This window comes from Pleurodeles waltl, chromosome 4_1 (genome assembly GCF_031143425.1).
Source record: "Pleurodeles waltl isolate 20211129_DDA chromosome 4_1, aPleWal1.hap1.20221129, whole genome shotgun sequence".
NCBI classification, from domain to species: Eukaryota; Metazoa; Chordata; class Amphibia; order Caudata; family Salamandridae; genus Pleurodeles; species Pleurodeles waltl.
The window spans coordinates 539,002,478-539,023,908 of NC_090442.1; the positions used below are offsets into that span (position 1 = coordinate 539,002,478).

At 42.2% G+C, this 21,431-nt stretch overlaps 1 protein-coding gene across 1 annotated transcript in view; it reads right to left on the bottom strand.

Annotated features, from left to right (window-relative positions):
* Window positions 1-21,431, bottom strand: part of CFTR (CF transmembrane conductance regulator) — a 1,002,572-nt gene that overhangs the window by 731,833 nt on the left and 249,308 nt on the right. Inside the window, exons 5-6 of the mRNA XM_069228908.1 lie at window positions 14,109-14,198; window positions 11,898-12,061 (exon numbers count right to left, since the gene is read on the bottom strand). Of these exons, the coding sequence (XP_069085009.1) occupies window positions 11,898-12,061; window positions 14,109-14,198 (254 nt within the window). The remainder of the gene's footprint in view (window positions 1-11,897; window positions 12,062-14,108; window positions 14,199-21,431) is intronic.

Genomic DNA, 21,431 nt, shown 5'->3' on the forward strand with positions numbered 1-21,431 from the left:
ACGTTGGCCTCACCCAATGTGTGAAAGAACCCACACACTCCTTTTGACACCTTCTGGACTTGATTTTCACCACCTTCAACAACATCTAAGTCCACAAGCCCATGCCAATCATCTAGACTGACCACACCCTCATCAAATTCACCACTCCCATTCTGCATGAACACAGAATAATCACTGCTAAGCCAGCCTGCCAAGACTGGAACAAAATCATGAGGAAGAATGGAGGACCAAATTCATGCACTGCCTGTGCTGAGATTCTGGACACCGTTAACCCAACAAATCCAACAGAGCCACACAATCCAGACAAAAAACCAGCTCCTATGCAGAGGTGCTCAGAATGACAAAGTGTCATTGCAAGCAACTGGAGCACAGATGGAGAATGAGCTATGACAATGCAGATGAAAACACCTTCAAATCTGGCCTCAGACGCTACCACTGGCAGCTCTGTGTCACCAAATGTGTCACACTCACAGACCACATTAACACCAGCACCAACAGCACCAAGGAGATCTTTGCCATTATGAAAGATTTCATCTCCCCAGTGGCCACCTCCAACAGAATCAGCCCTTCACAGGACCTCTGCATCAAGCTCTCTCAGTACTTCTGGAGCAAGATAGCCAGTAAATATAACAATTTTGATCCCCAACCAGACTTGACAGACCCCACAACACAACTCCTCATCTCACCCAAGAAAACCACATTGACCACATGGCTGCTTCTCAATGGATGAAACCACTTCCACCATTCCACCCACTTTGGGTCACCATTGGACCCTTGCCCCCACCACATCTTCAACAAAGGACTTCATTCAACCCCTAAACTTGCCACTTACCCAGATCCTGAACATCTGGATCACAACAGACACCTAACTGGAAGCCTGCAAACACACTACAGTACTTCCACCTCAAGAAACCATCCGCAGACCCAACAATGCTTGTCAACTACAGGCCCATATCCCTTCTACCGTACCTAGCCAAAACCCAGGAGAAACTGACGAACAAGTGCCTAACCAACAATCACAACACACACCAATTCCTCAAAGCCACACATTCCACCTTCGAACCAAGCCACAGCATGGGAATAGTCCTCATTACTGAAACTGATTACATCTGTATAATACTGGGCAGAGGAGACATGGCAGACCTTATCCTCCTTGACCTCTCAGCAGCACACAACTTCGTATCCCACCCAATCCTCAGACAATGTGTGAAGGATATTGGAATCCAAAGACTCACACTCCAGTCATTCTGATGTATAGGCTCCTTCCTGACTGAAATAACCCTGGCCCCTTACTCCCCATATGCCTGTAACCTTGTCTGTGAAGTATCTAAAGGATCCTCACTCATTGGGACCTTCTTCAGCACATAAATGACCATGCCCGCAAGACTCATTCGCCCCGATGTGAGATTCATTCAGCTCATCCTCTCCCTCTCATACAAAACTCCAAAACCCCTGGACCAAGTTTGCTGCCTGCATGATCAAAGTCGTTGGCTGGATGAAGACCAACTGTCTCAAACTTAAAACTTAAAACTGGCAAGACTGAAGATGTGATATTTAGACTCATCACTGTGGGACTCCACCTTGTGGCCAGAAAAAGTTGGACCCACAACCAAGCCCTTCACCCATGCCAAGTGCATAGGGATTGTCATCAACAGCCAACTCAACATATCCACCTAGGTCACCACCATCACAGCCTCCCACTTCCTTACCAGCAGATGCTGAGGAAAACGTTTGAACAGAATCCCACCAGCACCCAAAAAACAGTTACCCAGGCCTTCATCACAAGCAAGCTGGACTATTGGAACACCCTTGAGTAAACAACTCACCAAAAGACTCCAAATCATTCAGAGTTTGCCAGACAGGATCACACTGAAGCTTCTACTCCACACACATCACACTACACCTCAGGGAGTTCCACTGGCTCCCAATACACTATCAAGTCCAGTTCAAACTCCTCACATACACCTTAAAAGCCCTACACAACATGTGTCCAGTCTTCCTCAACTAAATCTCTTTTCACAAACTCATTTGACACCTCAGCTCTGCCGAACTCCTACTTGCACACATTCCATGCATACCTAGAGCCAGTGCCAGTGGATGGGCCTTATTCTGAATGGCTCCTAACGCCTGGCACAACCTGCTGTTACACATCAGAGCTACCTCTTTTCAAGAATTGTGCAAGTAGCTAAAGACATGGCTCATCATTTACACTTCTACCTGACAGTCCTAGTCCTGGTCAGACATGCCACTGCTTCAGCGCCAGTATACATCCCCCCACCATCCCCCCACCATCCCCACAGGTGATAGTGCATCTCACAAATACACATAATAGCATTCTACTCCCTGCACCAAGATTTAGAGTGCTATACGCCAGCAGCAGTCATCCAGCATAAATTCAGTAGTAGTTCTCTGAGTCTCTTATACAGAGACTCCTCCTGGTAGAGCCGCAGGAATCAGACTGTCTTCTATTAGGAGAAGGAATGGACCAACATACCTAGAAGCTTAACAGAAGTATTGTTCCTACCCTACAAGTTATAGAAAGTGCTCAGCCTGACAAGCAGTTAAATAGAAGCCTGCACAGCCCTATACACATCAGATAAGAGAAGCCATTGACTTTATCCAAAAGTACCCACCACCTTCTAATTCATGGAGATCCCACCTGTCCCATGCCCTTCTCAGCTTCCTGGATGGCTACCTTTCATCACTTCTACAGACCTCATGGAAACAGCAAAACCTGAAGCCAGGAAATCATATACTTCATCATTGCTTCATTCATCTTCCCATACACCATATTTCTCAAAGACCTCAACTCTCTGAAAATTTCTCTACAAACACCTTAATAGAATCCCTTTTTGACAGCTCTGTGAAAGTCTAACAGCACATCACTGAATTGCAAAGCAACGTTATCTCTCATTTCCACCAACATGCAGCCCCATGAATGCCATTTCCGCTTTACACTGGATTGATCAGACCATGCAACCATTCAGATTAGCATCCACTACAGCCAAATATCTACTAGGGTCAACAAAAGTAAACCATAGAATAGAACCGCTTCTTCATAGACTTGTGCAGAAATTCATTTAAGCAAGGCCTCTTCATCTTTGCAATGACTTCTACTCCCACAGCCGATAACAACTCTTGTCTCAACTCATGCAGCATTACCCCCAAAGCCATCAACAACCACACCTCCTGAAGCTGTGCTCTATGAAACCAAAGTCCCCTACAGGCTAGTGCCCCAAAGAACCCCAAAGAAGTAAATGAGCTATTTATGAATAACAAAGGACATTGTAGTTACATAAACCAAATGTTTGACTTGCATGATAGAAAGCTCTGCCTTGCTGAAATGAAACTCTAAGCATTCCAAAAGTTTGATTCCATAATCCATAAACTCCGTAAACCATCAGTCAACTGTTCACTGAAAAAATGGCCACTTTTATGACATACATCAGCACTGTTCAATGCGGACTGAGAAAAGATCCAGCTCTAATGATGAACTCCAAACTCACACCAGCTCTCCCATGCTGTCAATAAATTACGTCCTGACATCCTCGATGCACTTAAAGCCACAACATGTAAAAATAACTTAATTCAGTCCAATATCATAAAATACCTGTTCAGAAAAGCACTCACATTGGTATTCCTCAACTATCTTGAATTAGTTATATCACATGACATTAATATCACTTGTACTGTATGGACCTAATAACTACATCACAAGGTATGTATAGGGTAAATATTGCAAGTGAAGGTAACAATAGTAATTATATAGTTAACTTGGTAGGTAGTGGTAGGTGATGTACTTACTGGATGAGATATATTTGTAGGTCTCAATATGGTGTCATACAACCCTTACATCACTCCTCCAGACAGCTAATGCTCCAAATACACAGGGCATTATCCTCAGAGCCCATAACAATCTACAGATTTGTGCTACTGAAAAAAACAGTCGCCTCACCAATGATGGGTCATCTCGAATCTACCCTTCCTACAAAGGTTAATTGAGAAAGCTGTCATGTTCGACTATCAAATCAACATCATCTCCTTGCTACATGACTAGCAATGCTTCAGAAGACACTGCCATGCTTAGACAGTGAATATCCAAGCCGTCAATGCCCTTATTCCCTTCAACCTGAAAGCTTTGGTCGATACGTTGTGATCATGCATGAGGTATGATAATATGGTAACACACTAGTTCTCCTATTTATTCATCAAGCATCAGCTTGTCTAGATTCAAGCAATCCTCAGACAGAAGCATCTCAGAACCCTCCCAACAGATTAAATATTTGCCATTGCCACAGACATTTATATGAAAGCGTAAGTGTGCATCAACCTCATCCAATCCTGGATGCTGAGTGCTTGCCTCGTACTAGAATGACTTCACCATCAACAAGCCGAGATTAACAATTGGCTCTCATTTAGGAAGCTGGGCAGATTCGTACCCTTGCCTGCTCAACAAGACACCTCTTTCAGGGTAAATATTGATAGTAGCCTCTCCTTCAGAATTCGTATTACAATGCAAATTGATTCCGCCTGCCTCAGCTATCTTTCCAGCCCAGAATAAAGAATGTATTCCAAAACAGGCTTAAAAAACAACCTTAAAATGGTGCCTTTTCGCATGGATGGTGACCATGCAGTGACCATGCAAATTTCGCAAATGCTGATGCTTGACTAAAGATGTAGGCCCACATCACCCCCACTCTGATTGGACTGCACTGTCTCCCTCTGTAGACCTGTTTCATCTTCAAGACATTGTGTGCCATGTACAATGCAATAACAATCGACACACTGACTGCCAGACATGAAATGTAAAAGTGAAAAAGCACAGGCATTAAGCCATTTCAAGCTATGCAGACAATACATGTAACAACAACCTGCCAAAGCTCAGATTCTTACCTTCATTCCTTTACGGCAGAAAGGAACTAAAACCTCATATTTTAAAGAATCCATCTAGTGGACTTCCCATCTCCTCTAATTTCATTTACTACTTGAGCTGAACACTGAAGAGACTCATACACAGGCCCCTAACTGACTCAGTCCTTCATGTAGATAATCTGAAAACAATTCTAGTGTTGTTATTTCCTACAGCATACTGTTGCTTGGCTGCTAGGGTTGTGTTCTATAATTCTATTTCATGCAAACCTTAATGACAGAATATAGTTTTAGAAACCATACGTATGCAACAAGCATATGAGTGCTTTGAGTGCTTCATAATTCATGCTGAATGTAGGAAATTAGGTTATTAGTTGAGGGGGTAAGTACCCACCTCAAGTCATAATCAAGTCCTTGTGAACCACTCAAGTCACTAAGTAAACCTGAGCTCAACCCCCAGCAGCTATGGCACAGAGCAGACCGGCTTAATTTAGGCTACGTTTAGCAATGTGAGTCACTATTGGGGGGCACTTTTATTTGGTGCCCAGGCCTATGTTTTGTCCCAGTGCGACTCTCTCAGTCGTTTGAGTCCACGGCAGACTGTGAGGCAATATATGCTGGTAGGTGCTTGGTGCAGTTCACTCTTAAGAGGTCGGGGATTCGCCTTTCCAGCACATGTTAACTTGAATGGATTACTTGTGTTGCTACCTTCCTTTGGGCTCCTCACATAGGAACCAAGCTGGCTTCTCCTACACAGTCTCTATAACTGCAGGCACACTCCTTCCATCTCTCAACAGAGAGGAAGGCTCACAGGCCCTTAGGCAGACCCTCAGCTCCTGCAGCAGAAAGTGCTGACATTAGGTGATGTCCCTTTACCTTTGGGAGCATGGCTACTAGGCAGACATCAGACTGGGTTGCATAGCAGCTCTTCGAGTAGTCTGCAGAGTGATGCTTTCTCTGGAAAATAAGAACTTGAAAATGGAACAAGGTGGGGTGGGTTGAATCCCATTTTTATAAACATTTTTCAGACATGGGATGTGGATCCACTGTCTCATGCATCAGAACTAGTTTAGCTTAGTTCTCTTTCATATGTCTTTTCCAGGCAGCTCTACAGTCTTTGAATAAAGAGATGATTCTCACAGCAGGGAGTTCTGAGGCCAGTTTCAAACAGGAGTACACAAAATATGGGCACAGCGAATGTGAGTTCTATGCACCTAGCTGTCATTGGCCTCCTTGATGTGGCAATCCAAGAAAGTTAAAGGGGCAGGCCTTCCCTGGAAACAATCTTGCCTTGAACAACAGAAACCACAGTCCCATCACTCACCCCTACAATCCACCAAATGGCAGGAAGATATAATCAGCTGTCCCTTGCTAACAAAGTCTTCATGGACTTTTTTAAAAGGTACCTCTGTCTCCTTCCTCCTCACTTCCTTGGTCTCCACTCTCTAACTACAGAAATGCAGGTAATAGACTTCCACTGCCGGGGATGCTATCTTTAACCTTCAACTTGCTCCATGCTAACACCAGGAACATCCATAAAGGATCCTAGTGGTTTCAGTTCTCAGACTCAGGCACACACAAGCACATGCACACATACACACATGCTCACACAAATGTATCACACAGCTTGTAAAACACATATTTAAGATGCATACGAATGTGTAAACAACATGTTCTGGGTTTCACATAACAGAGAAACTGTAACTGAGGGGGCGGGGGCAGAATAATGCCCTCTCACTGACAGAGAGAAAAAGTATTTTCACACCATAAATCACAAACATGGTATGCAGCCACGACTGCTTCATGTGATGCTCTCTGACTGTAGCAATAGTAATCTGTCTACAGTGAGACAGATTGTTGTACAGCCCTCCATGTCACAGGACAGGTTCAGGACTTTGCATTGTTTTGGACACATCTAGTTATTTAGTCACATACTAAATCAGTTATGTGCATTTGCAAAACACACTAATATTTGCAACGGTATCCAGCACTAAACAGATGTAGGTGCATAGCCCTGCCTTTAGTACGCTGGGTAATTGAAAAGCCAGGTCTTCAGTTTCTTGCAGAATTCAAGAAAAGAGGAGAAGTCTCCAATGTGGAGTGGAAGGCAGTTCCACACTTTAGGAGCGATGTAAGAGAATGCCTGTTTTCCTTATCTGGTACTGTGAATGCATGGAATTTGTGAGGGGAGGAGTCCTGCAGAGCATAGATGTCTAGGTGATTGGTGAAAGGAGATGCAATTGTTGAGGTAGGTATGGCCAGAGTTGTGTAGTGCAGTGGTTACCAACCTTTTGACTTTTGTGGACCACCACTTTATCATTACTGGAACCCGGGGACCCCCACTAAATCATTATTAGAATTCAAAGACCCCCCCACTGAGTCATAACTGAAAGCTGGAGACCTAATCTGTTAATATTATTTCATTTTCTAGGCAGCCACAGACCCCCTGATGATGATTTGTGGACCCCCATGGGGTCCCTGTACCGCAGGTGGGGAACCACTGGTGTAGTACCTTAAATGTGTGAGTGAGGAGTTTGAATTGAGCATGTTAGTGTAGTGGAAGCCACAGGAGCTACCAGGGGTGTGGTGTGATGTGCGTTCTGTGTGGGAGGTTTAGGTTGAGTCTGACTGCCAAGTTCCAGAGGATGTGTAGTCTTCTACTGAGTTTGGTGTACAAGGTGTTCCCATAGTCCAACTTGCTGTTGACTAGGGCTTGATTGATAGTTTTTCAAGTGTTGCTTGGAAGCCACTTGAAGATCTTCCTCAGCATCCTCAGGGTGTCCTCAGGGTGTGAAGGCAGGAGGCAGTGATGGTGTTGACTTGTGCAGTCATGTTCAATTTGCTGACACATTGCCTCATGAATCTGAGGTTTAACCTTTTTTTGTTTGTCTAATTTTGAGAGTTCTGTTGAGGTAAAATTCTAGAGTGTCAAAAGTACAGGTTCCCATCCCACAAAACCACAAAATTCAGGGGCATATTTAAAAGCCCATTGCATCGCCTTAGTGCTGCCTTAGCATCATTTTTTTTACACTAAGACGGTGCTAAGGTGGCCTTTTCCCAGCGCCATAATTACAAAGTGGCGCAATGCAAGCATTGCGCTATTTTGTAACCCCTTGCTCCATATTATGCCTGCATCAGGCATAATGTATGAAAGCGGGGCTTTCAGTCGTTAGGAGGCCCGCAAAAATGGCACAATAAAATTGAACAGATTTCACTGCACTGTTTTGGCATCATTTTTAATGCCTCGGTTGAGGTAAAATTCTAGAGTGTCACAATTACAGGTATCCATCCCACAAAACCACAACATTCACGAGCATATTTAAGAGCCCCTTGTACCGCCTTAGTGCTGCCTTAGCATCATTGTTTTTTCTTTACACTAATGAGGTGCTAAGGTGGCCTTTTCCTAACGCCATATTTACAAAGTGGTGCAGTGCATGCATTGCACCACTTTGTAACCTCCTGGGCCACATTATGCCTGCGTCAGGCATAATATGTGCAAGTGGAGCTTTCTGTCGCTAGGAGGCCCGCAAAAATTGCACAATGAAATTTAACAGATTTAGCTGCACTATTTTTGGCGTCATTTTTAATGCCTGCTCAGAGCAGGAGTTAAAATGATGCACCCATAGAAACCTATAGGTCTCCTTGCACTTTGCTACACTAGCATCAAACTTTTTGATGCTACTGTAGCAAAGCGCCACAATAGCATCAAAAAGTTGCACTATTGTGCTATTGACTGCCATGGTGCACTGTATTATAAATATGGCACAACCATGGTGTCGTTAGATACCGGTAGCAGGGTGCAGAAAAAGTGGCACATCAGCTCTGATGCGCCACTTTTTCATAAATATGGTCCTCAGTCTAGTATGATGGGTCAGCCCACTTCAGCCATTGGCTCTCTTGCACAGTGAGTTACCTCATTTTGCCAGATCACATCTGACTATCCACTTAAAGTGCAATTCACTTCTAGGTGTCAAATGTTCAATACTTTATTAATGTTTTTTCTTCCCATTATTTATTATTTTTCTATTTTCCTTTGTTATCTGTGACTGTTTAAACTATGTGTTCACATGACTATAGTTTATAAACAACCATACATTTTCATTTTCATATTTTTCTGCAGGGTGCAGTACAAAAAAAAGGGCTTGCTCGCTTGTTTTAAGTACACTTGATTCCTAGGAAGACCCTGTGGTATTATATTAAAATTATATGTAATGAAAAATAGTTTTTATTTCAAACTTTTATTGCAAGCATATAGCCACCACATTTAGGTTTACAGTTTTTTTCTTCTTTTTATTTTTGTGGCATGTACTTTCACTATCAAATGTAACAAAAATGTAACCATAACTCCAGCTTGCTAAGGCCAGACCTACTGGATTTGCCAAAGTCCATTTTGTCCATTCTAATTACTGCAGTATATAAGTGTGGTTTAGCCTCTTTAGTGCTGAGGACGTGGCCAGTATGCATGCATCAGCTAGATTCCCTTTTCAGGCCCCAGGTTGGGCTGCATGGGAACATCAACCTCTGCTGCCCATGGTTTCTTTGGGGGTTTGAATGACAACCAGCACACACACTGATGTAATTAAACTGAAAATAAAATCAATCAGATCTTCGACTGCTTTTAACCCAGAAGAAGAACCGTTAGAAAGTGGCAAAAGGTGAGGAACTAATCTTCCCAATAAAAATCTCCCTAGCAGATCTCTGTTCCGGGACCCCTTCAAGAGGGCAATCCCAGAGCAAGGATCCTCCTCCTAGACACCAGGCATCAATGTAAGAAAGTGAGTTTGCTTTAGCACCCATACTCTTAACATTGCAGAGCATTTTGTGTCGGAAAATGCAAGCCTCACCACTATAGTTTCGTCAGGATTTGTAGCTTTCAGAAATGCCCAGGATTGGTAACCTTCCCATGTCTCAGGCATTCATCTACGCAAGTGAGAGGAAATTGGGTTTTGTTTGGCATAGGTTATCAATTGGAGGGCATTTTGGGTAGGAAAACATGTAGAGATCCACAGATGCCACACCACCCTGGATCACCTTGTATATCTAGCTTTCAGAAATGCCCTTGGTTAGCAGGGTTCTCTGGGTAAAACCCGATCCTGTGACCATATTCTGCTCCCATCCCCAATGGAACATAAGAGAAAATGTGATGTGTTACGAGTGTATTATTGACATTTGCAATGCATTCTGGGTAAGAAAACATGCTTGGATCTACACAAATCTGTTGTTTCAGAAAATCCTTTGTATGATACTTTTCTACTGATGCCAGCCCACCCTCTGCCCAAGTACGCCAGCTACCCATATCTCAAACGTTTATTTAAATTCCAAGCAACTTTCTTGATGTTTCCGCAGTGTATTTGTGGCCTTTCCTCTCCTGGGCACTAGACCTACCAAAATAATTGTGGCACTGTTTTATCAGGAGAAGTGCAGGAAGACTGTATGGTAGAACTTTTGTCATTCCCTTCAAATTCTGGCACACTCTTTTCCATTATTGTGCAGAAAGTATGTATTTCCTATTCAAATTGTAACATTTACAGGAAATTCTGGGTAAGAAACATTAGCGGGCTCCATGCAAGCTACATCACCATAGAGACCCCAGGTCTTTAATTTTTATAAATCTCTAGGCTCTGCCTAGTCTCTGTTGGTTTCATTGTTTGGCATTATATGCCAAACAAGGAAACCAATCAAAATGTAATCTTATTCCAAGCATCATGTACTCCTTTCATGTGGTCGTGTTTTGGGCCTTAGCTGTACCTTGCAATTCTCTCACCCTCACATGTGTAACACTGGTCAGCTATAGTGTGGGAATGCCAGATGGTGGGGAATGTATTATTGTTTGAATGTCTCTGTAATTTTGGCTTCCAATTGTAGGTCAGTATCCATCAAAAACACTTTTTGAAAAATATCCCCTCAGAATACATTAGAGTTATGGGCAATCAAAAATTCTACTTGATCCTTATGCAAGGTTCTTTGCTACATTTTAAAAATGCTTGGCTTTTCTTCATATCTAAATTTTGTTAATTGGATTTTAATTATGAGTTTATGCATGTTGGATGCAAAATAAAGAATCATGGTAATCTACTACCCAGGTGATGATGGAAATTATGGTATATCCATTTATTATTTTGGACGTAAGTGCAAACACTTATACATGAAAACCTTTATTCATATTTATTTTTACCCACTAAAATGTACTATTGTTTATTTCGGTGATTTTTTCCTAGCAAAAAAACTGTCCTCTCTACCCAAATGACCCTTTGCTGAATTCAGTATGTTATCTAGTTTTAAAAGTAAATAGCTTTGTGGACTCAACCATGGGTTTCAGACCTTTTCTCCCACAGACTGCAAGTATGTAGGCACTATGAGGCTACACACTTCAAGCAGGTAAACACTGTGAAAATAGGAAATATTAAACAATGTTTCAAAAGAACAGTGGCAAAAAACATTTTTCCCCACTCTCCCTATTTCTGAAAGCTGAGATAAAGTCCATCTCGCTACAACAAATCTTTGGATGATGCCGTTTTCAGTTAAAAAAATGCATTCATGTGCAATCCATTACCCATTTAAAAAATGCCCGGATTCTGACTAGATACGCAGGCTCCTACTGCACCCTATTAAACAACAACATGTGCAAAAAAAGGATATAAATGTACATTTTGGCTGGTCATCTCTTACGGGACTGGTTATCGTTTGTGGGATAAAAGTTGTGAAGGCGTAAGAGCGAACTACCCCAAATGTCAAAAGAAAGGCGTAGAACAGAGGGTATAACCATCAGCGCTTAAAATGTTAGGACAACGCAGAGGAGTACATTGTTTTGCATACAACACATAATGAGTCTCCATCACTACCAACATTTTAATGATTTGAACCTGCAACACTGATGGTGACGACCCTTTCTGCTTGGATCAAACCATTGAGGTGATCTCTCCTTCCCTATCCAATCTGTGCTCCTTCACTTGCTTTTATCTCCACCTAGCAATATGCTTTTTTTAAACTGCATATTTTCACAATAAAATGTTAAATGGGTTTGTCACCTGTATGTCATCATCCTTCGTCCTAGCCAGGCCTGGAAAATGGCCATTATCACGAGAAAGCCAAGTCCGCAGAATGCCGAAGCTTGGAGTAGGTCCCATAGCAGCCCCATCAGCAGCAGCACTTGCAGCGGTGCAATCCACACAAAGTGAGCCAGAGCCAGACCCTGCAAAAAGTACGAACAAACATTCAATCTTTACTGAAGTGCGCGAAAGCCTACCACAGCGAGCCGTGAAGTGAGCTACTTGCAAAACATGTGGTCCAGTATGGAGGAGCATTGTGAAATTAACATGCAGCGAAGCACATTAACAGAAGTGGTTTTGTTCCCCTCAGCACACAGTCACCAAAGTGAGAATTGCAAAGAGCACATAGCAATGTTTCCACATTCTGCACATAAAGGTTGATTCTCCCAGAGGTCAAGGTTCACTTGGCAGATATCTTCGATTCTACTCGTTGTATTTGCAGCATACTCGGCTCAATCAACGAGAGCCGGCGCACAAAGAACTTTATTGAGTGCTTCACCAAAGGTGTTGATATAATATCACTAAGGAAATACTCTGTGTAGCAACCAGCTCAGGTCACCAGGCGTGTTCATTATGCAGCAATGCTGCATGCTTGACAGTACTAACAGACCTCGAGCTTCATACAGATCAACATACATGTGAAGATGCAGCATGCCTGGTAGAAACCTTCTAGTACAGTGGTTCCCAACTTGTGATGGGGGACCCTCGGGGGTCCGCAAAGCCTCCTCACGGGGTGCACGACTGCTTAGAAAATTAAATAATATTAGCAGATTACGTCCCCATCTGTCAGTAATGACTCAGTGGGGGGGGGGGGAGGGCAGTCCAATGATGATTCAGTGGGGTCCCCAGGTTCCAGTAATGATAAAGTGGGGGTCCACAGAAGTCAAAAGGTTGGGAACCACTGTTCTAGTAGGTATGAAAATATTGAAATTAACAAGTGCAAGCAAACAACGAAGGAGATTTGTTCCGACTGGTTTACTAATTGCTGAGATAAGTTAGGTAATTGTGTGAAGATCAACTGAAAATCAGCCATTGTCACTAGCAAACTAATGTTTAGATGTCCCTGCTCCACGCACCGCTCTCAGTTCCACTGGACGTATTCATTTTTCTGTTTGCATGACATAAACGTCTTTTGGAATATTTTTTTAAACTGCCATTCCAATAAGAGAGTCCACCATATTAGAACGGTAAATAACAAATGTCTGCCAGGCATCGTGATCACAGCCATTTTGAAATGGGTTTCCCTTAAAAATAAAAAAAATAAACATTACAAGCATGCCAGCCTATGTGCCTGAGTCCTGAGCAAAGACTCAGGCTCACCTATGTCTGGTAAACATGGATTTTTTTTCTTTTTATTAAGGGAAACCCATTTCAAAGTCGCTGTCATCACGATTGACAGATGCGTTCACATGCCTTTGTCAACAAGCATTGGCAAAGCTAATAGTTTTGCTTTTTGAAGATAAGCCATGTTGCTTTTGCCAGTGTTTTTTTAGTGAGTCATTTATTTTGAAGATTTATTGTACATGCCTCTGTGGTTCTCTCAGACAAACATCAGATGATATCAGTGCACTGAGACTGTAACATAGACTGCTTTGGGGAACACATATCCAGGCAATGATTATAAGATTGACTTCCGTAATATGGTGACGCAACATAAATACCGTTTTCTCCATTATTCACAGGGTGACATGTCTTTTACTGTGGTGTAGGCCTAAATATTAACTACTATAAAGGGCACAGTCACATCGCAAAAGACAGTTCTGCTTGAAGCTTTGCTTAAAGTTATATTTTCAAGCCTGAAGTGGTGGTTATAACAGCTTTCAATGGCAGTAAGGAATAAAAGACTTTGGAGCAGCAAAACAGGCAAGTGAAAAAAAAAAAAATGTTTGGATGCACTACATCTGACATACGGCAAACAATCCACTGAATATGTTCCCATATTGTTTTACCTGATTTTCCTTCACTGGGAATTCACTGGGCATAAATGTAGTGTGCTCAAGGCCCAAGAGGCTTCAGGAGACTTTATAGAGGTCAGGAGGTTATAGAAGAATGAAATAGAGTAGGCAGAAGGGGTATATACAACTGTATCAATTATGAACTGGGTTATGAGTAAATGTTTTTGCCACATGATTTGTTGTGTCAACAGTTCTAACTGGAACAAGCAGAGTTAGTAGGGGAACATCAACGTACCTCGTCAAATTTGTTCAGATTGTTAGAAAGGAGACTAACAAGTTGTCCAGTGCTTATCTTATCGAGGACCCGGCTCGATAGTTTCAAAGTCTGCAAAAGAAAAGATGCACATAAGTGAACACTGGCATCTCAGTAAATTAATTTCAGTAGGAGCATTTGAAATCTCTTTTTATTCAAAAATCACAACGATGGTTGGGTTTTGTTGGTGATTAAAATCAAAGTCTTACAAGAACCTAAACAACCACGAACTGCGTCACTCCAGGTGCTTTTTCATCATAACGAAATATAACTTTCATTTCCAATCCAAAATTAATTCCTAAATGCAAGAAAGTCCCCACTACGGGGAAATGTTGAAAGTTCCATATCTTCATGCAGCGCAACAACGTTAGTACTTTTGATATATCTTTTGATATGATTACTTCCTTTCTTAGCTAACGATAAATGTCAAGTGCATTTCAAGTTTAGTCCCTCCATAAGAGTGCCTGGAGTGTACAGTGATCTCCATAGCCATTGGTGGGCCTGGTGCAGGCTTAGGCATGAGAATAAGTGCACGTACACACTGAGAGCCTGATTCACAAAGAGCCTGGGCAGCTGTGGCGGGGGCTCTGCAGTCGTGGCAGAGTCTCCACGCTGCAGTTTCCCATTGCGGAGATTACCCCATGACTGCAGAGGCTGTTAGTGAATTGGGCTCCCAGTGTCATGTCTGACAAGTGACAGAGAGGTCACACAAGTGTACTTAAATATTAGGACCAATCTCTAATTCTTGGCTGGTCTGGGGTAAAATCAGATAATGGCTGGGGTTGTCATATTTGGAAGGACATGTTCGACTTTTCTAGTGCAGAGAGGAGTGTTTCCTGGAGCTTGAGGTTTGAAGGGAAGAAAAAAGAAAAAAAAGACGTGGAGAAGGCTCAAGGAACTGCTGCAGACTAGGAGACCATGATGAATGCCGTATATTTCGCTCCTTAGGGTCATAGAGCAAACCTGAATGAAGGGGCAAGCTTTAGACGGTTGTTGGGCAAGAAATAGTAAGTGGAAAGCAATGGCTCTGATGGGACAGTCGGGTGAGCACCCCTGTGGGCACCCATTTGGGGGATATTGAAGTTCTTTGGAAGCTTGCAATATTTGGAGGGAGTCATTACTGTAATCCTCCCATACAAAGGGAAAAGGCAGGGTTGATTTATTGGTGGCATTTGGAATCTGTCAAGACCCCTTTCAGACATCCATGGGACAGGCAATGGCTACTGGTCTACTGTGGGGGTTCAGGCCTTTCACTCCTGCTGTCCTGGGGCCCAACCTAATGTGGATCCCGAACAGCTGGACCAAGTACTACCCCTTCAGCATTGACTCTCAGTGGCATCACGGATTGAGCAGTCCAAGGCGTCTCAGGGAGGAAGGTACAAGGTAAGCACAGGCCACGACTCAAAATACAAATGATGACCCCAATAATTTATTTGTTTAGTTCAATACTTACTTTTGTTAAGAAACAAAGTATTTGTTATGCATGTAAAGTAAAATACTCTAAATAATACACACTAAAGTCGCTCAGGTTGAGCGCATGACTAGGCAGTGTCACCTGGTCCTTCCCTTCTCCATGCTAACTAACGTCTTACTGGCAGTTTACTTGAGGCGACCCCACAGGTGCTGGCCACATTAGCAATGCAAGAAAGTCTCACTTTGGCTCTGATAGTTCAGCTTGCTATGGCACAAATACATTGACTTCAAGTAACTTTCAGAAGACCTGCCCGCCATGCTGATCTCTTACCCGCCCGCAGTCTGAAGGAGTGTTCAGGAGCCGGGACGTATCTTCCCATGTTTCAGCAATGACAGGGATGCACCACATTTTTCCATATTCAGTGGGAGGGGCATTCAGAAGGGGTCGCAGTCAGCGACAGCTTCCAGTTACAGCAGACAGCTTTTCCTTTGCAGTTCAGGCAATAGAGGTGATGTAAAGGCACTTTGTCTCTTGATCTCTGAGGGTCAATGGGACTCCTTCGATGTGGCTGACTGCCCTAGCAGTCCTAGTGGCCCCCTGCTGACATATAGGAATCATGGACCGACCTAGTCAGTGGCCCCAATGATGTCAGCTCTACCAAGCAACATACAGAATGGCCATAGTGGCCCCCTCCTTCCAGACGGGAGTCACGCGCAAGGGCAACTGCCCCAGCAGCTCTGCTTCAACAAGCCACAGCCTGAAACTTCATGGTGGCCCTGATGGGGGGATTGCCAACTTCCACAAAAGGGCAGACATCACTCCCACACAACAATGATCTCAACTGGATGAGCGCGTCACACTTCACTCTCTGTGATCTACTCACCAGCATCCCTTCTAGACCTTGCTCCATCCGGGCTTTCTCTCCTCCTCCTCACAGGGCTTACTGGACTTAGCAGGAAGACAAAAGGGTGGTGCTCCAAGCACAGGGCAAGTGTTCTTAGTTTCCTGGGTGATTCCCCATCACCCAGCTGGGAGACTAGAAGTCCTGGTTTCAGAAGCTCAAAGTTGTGCTGATGTTGTCAATGCTGATGAACAATGGGATTCTGACTCCCCCTTTTATACTGTTCTCTCAGACACTAGATTTTATTTAGTGTCTGGTCTTTTGAAATTCATGTGTGGATGTGGAGTCCTTTGAACTGCCCACTGGTTCTTGTCAGAAGGCACTGTGCCCCAAAAGGAGTGGAACCAGAACTTATGGATCCACAAGACTGGCCAAGGATATAGCTTCCGGGTCAACTCCAGGTGTTAGCCTAACTGATATATGCCTAACATCAACGGCCCTGCCTCCCCTCTTTCATGATTCTGTGTTCCTGTAGTGTGTACTTTATCTGACTCCGCATCAAGTCTGAAAATTGTGCCCAGGTCCCACTGACCAGCACCCTTCCTGAATCATAAAAGCCTTTGATTTGCACAAAGGATGTTCTGCTCCTCTCCCTTCAGTGTATCCCCTTCCCAACCCACAGGAATGTCAGTAACCCACATCTCCAGTCTAGGTCTGCAGTCTACAACTTCTTAGCTCTCTTACACCCTGGGCTCCCCAAAATGGAATCCACAGGCCTCCATGTTATGTACCACAGTCAGTAACACACTATCTTGCACTACATAATTTCACCATGTAGGACAAGGTGCGTTAAATGCACAACAGAGGCAAAATGAGTGAGCAAACTCCATTATGGCAGGACCACACCGCTCAATTAAAAAGACTTCTTGAAATGGGACAGAATTGGCATGACAAACCAGTGAAACATATGGCAGGGATGACACCTGTTCGTTTCAAGACCTTCAAACTGACTTCTCCCTGTTGGAATACAAATCCATAAATATTTGCAGCTCTGCAATACCCTTGCTTGTCATCTAACTAAGACAACAGATTTACGTGCACTTAGCCGACTTTAAACTAAGTTCCTGATGGGTCCACTGGGGAAGGGCGCTATATGCCAAATATATATACACTTACTATTAATGCACTTGACACATTTAGGATCATAAAACAGAAGTGGAAGAACTGGGTTGACCCCCTTGATTACACTGATTGGCGGGATGCTAATGGCCCCCGGGAAATTGCCATTTCCTCTTGCCTTTGATTGATCCAGCTAACTTACTTGCATGTCACCTATCTCACATCCCGTTTGTCTTTGGCATGGGTGCAAGATTCTCCACCCCACCTGCTTTAAATGCACCTATGCAGACTCACATTTCTTTCATATGGTTTAGCCATGCCCCAAAATTGCTGGGTTTTGGTTGGGAATTGAGGGAGTACTAGCCAGAGTCTTGAAATGACCAGTAGATCTATCACCCAGAGTAGCCCTTTTTGGTGTATTAGAGAATCTCAATGGGCCCCAGTGGGCACAGGGGTGAACATATTGTGGTGGGAGCGGCCACAGTGGTCACCAAAAGAGATATCACAAGCAAGTGAAAGTCCCCATGCCCCCTACCTTGTGGAAATGGCATTCGGTGGATTGGTGTGCAAAGCTGAAAAAGCCAATTTATCAAGACAGACGCTGCCCCCCAAAACAGTCTGGAATCTAAGGTAAATGGTGGGCATACTATGGGTTAAATAGTGACAGAATGCTGATTTAATGTAAAGGATACAAATTCAAGATGTCTCGATGCAAGTTGTATGAAGCTGCCAGGACTACTGTAATATTTACCTGTTTGCTTACCGTATACAAAAATCAATAAAGTTGATTTATTAAAAAAATGCACAGCAGCGGAATTTTCCAAGATTCGGTCTGTAGGGACTACTCAGGGACACAGGTAAAAAGGCATCTTCACATTAGTGATTATTATAAAACATAATACTGATATGTTGCCACCACCGCTACCCATACCATTTAACTCCGGGTGGTGCAGTAGCCCTTTACCACTTTGAGGCTAGCGCCTGGTGCTCCCCTCCAAGCCTAAACAGATGCTAAATCCACGAGACAGGCCTAGGTCATTGCACAAAAGCATGATCCATGTTTGCCCAGGACCAAGAATGAGTACAAGGTTTTTAGATATTCATGCAGTTGGAGTACCTTGGACAGGGTTGCATGTCAGTCACCATGCAGAGGACTTTTGGGCCCCAACATAATCCCAAGAGAGGTTGAGAGGGAGGATTATCTGTGCACCAATCAAGAATAACAGCTTCAATGTGGGTTTCTTTTAAAGCACTGATATGCTTCAGAGATCTTATTTTTGTTGTTTACTTTAATAATTACAATTACAATACAAATCCATGATGTACACCTTTTTATTTAGCAGCATATAATACATTCCATAAGTAAGATCATAACAAGATCACTGAAAAAGGAATTAAGTAAGTAATGAGAATTTGGCAGTTTGAGCCACCAATTTAGAAAAGAAGAGAACTGATTTTGCTAAAGTCACTGATTTTTCCCCATATCCATTGAAACGTAGCAGTTCAACCTCGTTCGTTGGCTACCAGATATTTCGGTTCATATGCTGATGTGACTTCCCTTCACCATCCACCATGGGTGGGTGTGTTCTAGCATTCATCAGCTTAACAACTGTTATTGCATAGAAAACGTAGTCTTTTGCCTTACTCAGTGATAAAATGATTTTATGGGTGAGATTAGAGACAGAGAGTCGTGGAAGTTCGATTCTAAATGGTATTGAGGTCCATAATTCATTTAATTTGAGACAATTAACAAACATATGCCTGTTGTTTGCAGTCTCAGTAGAACACCAAGGGCAGCGGTACACTGATTTACACCACTTGCTATAGGTAGATGCGGTAACAAAAAAGTTGTTTGAAGAGCGATATTCTTGGTAACGTAGTATAGTTGGGTTGATAATTTTACAGAAATATTTGAGAATATGAGTAAGAGCCCAAATTGTTTGTTACTTCCTCTCCTAATTTTAAAGACCATTTATTTACCCATCGTATTAAGTCATCAGTTTTGAATTCCATAGGGCAGGCTTATCGTTCAGAGATCGATAGCTGATTAGAGTTAATCATGTTAAATTAAACGCAGTGTAAAATTATAATCATTTTTATTGAAAAGGCTCTTATAAAGTTTCAAAGAATTAATTATGACGTAGTCTTAATTTAAATCTAAAAAGGAATTAGCTCGTTATTATCAAAAGAATCCTTTAAGTGAGAAATTCTAGTTTGATACCATGTTGCAGAATAGTAAAATGTGAAACATTTCGGAAGTTCGGGGCTCTTGAGTGATAGAGTATATGATTTTAAATCTGTGAGGATTTTTTTAATATCGTACCAAATTATCATTGTCATATTTGTCACTCCCCACTGCACAGACTACTGTTCCGAAATATTGTATTCAGCCAGTTCACCGAGTTGTCATCATATAATAGTTTGATGCAATTTCCAAAACTCCCCCAATAGTACAGCCTTCGTTCTGGGAGGGCCCAGCCTCCCCTGGTGATGGGCAATTTCAGCTATTACAATAGATCTGCATGCTATTTTCCCTTTCCAGGTACATTTCGAAAAAATGAAGTCAAGCTGTTTAAAGTAATTTGTAGGTACATCGAACGGTACTACACAAAACTAATATAATACTTTCAGAACGATCTTTTGACGCCTCTTCAGGGGTAAGTAGCGCTATACAAGTACAATTAATGTTCATCATAACCAAATGAATACATCCTATCAAGGAAGTCGGCAAATATTTCCATTTTGCTTAGAAAGCTTTGATTTGTTATAATGGGAACCTGCAGTTATGTTTAATACAGAGGTTTATTATTGAAGCAATAGTTATTCCCAAATAGCTGATCTTCAATATGACATGTATATCTGTGCTAGTAGCCCATCCAGCTAGAACATTTCGAGTTTTGTGAGAATTTAGTTTATAGCCAGATATTTTGCAAAATGTAATAGCCTCCTGTTCTGTGATGCTTGAGGTACGGTTAGTATGGTGTGTGGGTACATGTACATTATCAGCATCGACTGTTAAGCGAGATCGATTGATAGGTTTGGGATGTTGGCATAGATTTTCTTAAATTCCTAATATATTGCTACATGTATAAAGCATACAGAGCAGTCAAAAGTGGGCAGCCTTGCCTGGTGCTTTGAGTGATTTCTATAGAGGAGGTAAATCCTGTTGTATATGATTTTAGCTATTGGTGTTTGATATGCTGTCTGTATGAGCTTATGTATCCAAACAGGATATTAAATTCTTTATATAATTCCCACATGAATTGCCATGATACGCTATTGAAAATATTCTCTCATCTAATAATATGTTGTTAATAGTCGATGTAAAACATCTGCTCTGTCTAGCAACTTAATAACTGAAATGCAGCCTTGTTGTTCCTCTGAAACTAACACTGTAATAATACTATTAATCATGGTTGCCAACATTGAAGTATACATTTTAAGATCTACATTTAGCAATGATATAGGGTAATGCAAGTGGCAATCAAGTAGATGTTTCTCTTTTTTAACAAAGATAGTTATTAAAGCTTCATGCCAACAAGGAAGTGGATATCTAGTACTTTGAATTTCTTTAAGTACTTAAGAAATAATGTTAACTACAACTTTGTATTTTTCAGCAGGAATGTTGACAGATCCTGCAGTCTTTCTAGAAGACGTGTTCAGGATAGCACTTGTAAATTGCTGTAGTGTAAAAGCTGCTTTAAAAATCCCATTTTCACTTCCATGTAATTTAGGCTAATACATGGTAACGTAATTGTGGATTGCTGTAGGACTGCTATTCAAATAAATACTCCAATTATAATTCATAGTAATACTGTTCAAATATCACCATGATTTCCTGGCTGCGATAGTTAATTACCACATTATTGTCTCTAATGTGAGTAATTGTTTAAGTATGATTATTGCATTGGCTTATAAAACATAATAGTTT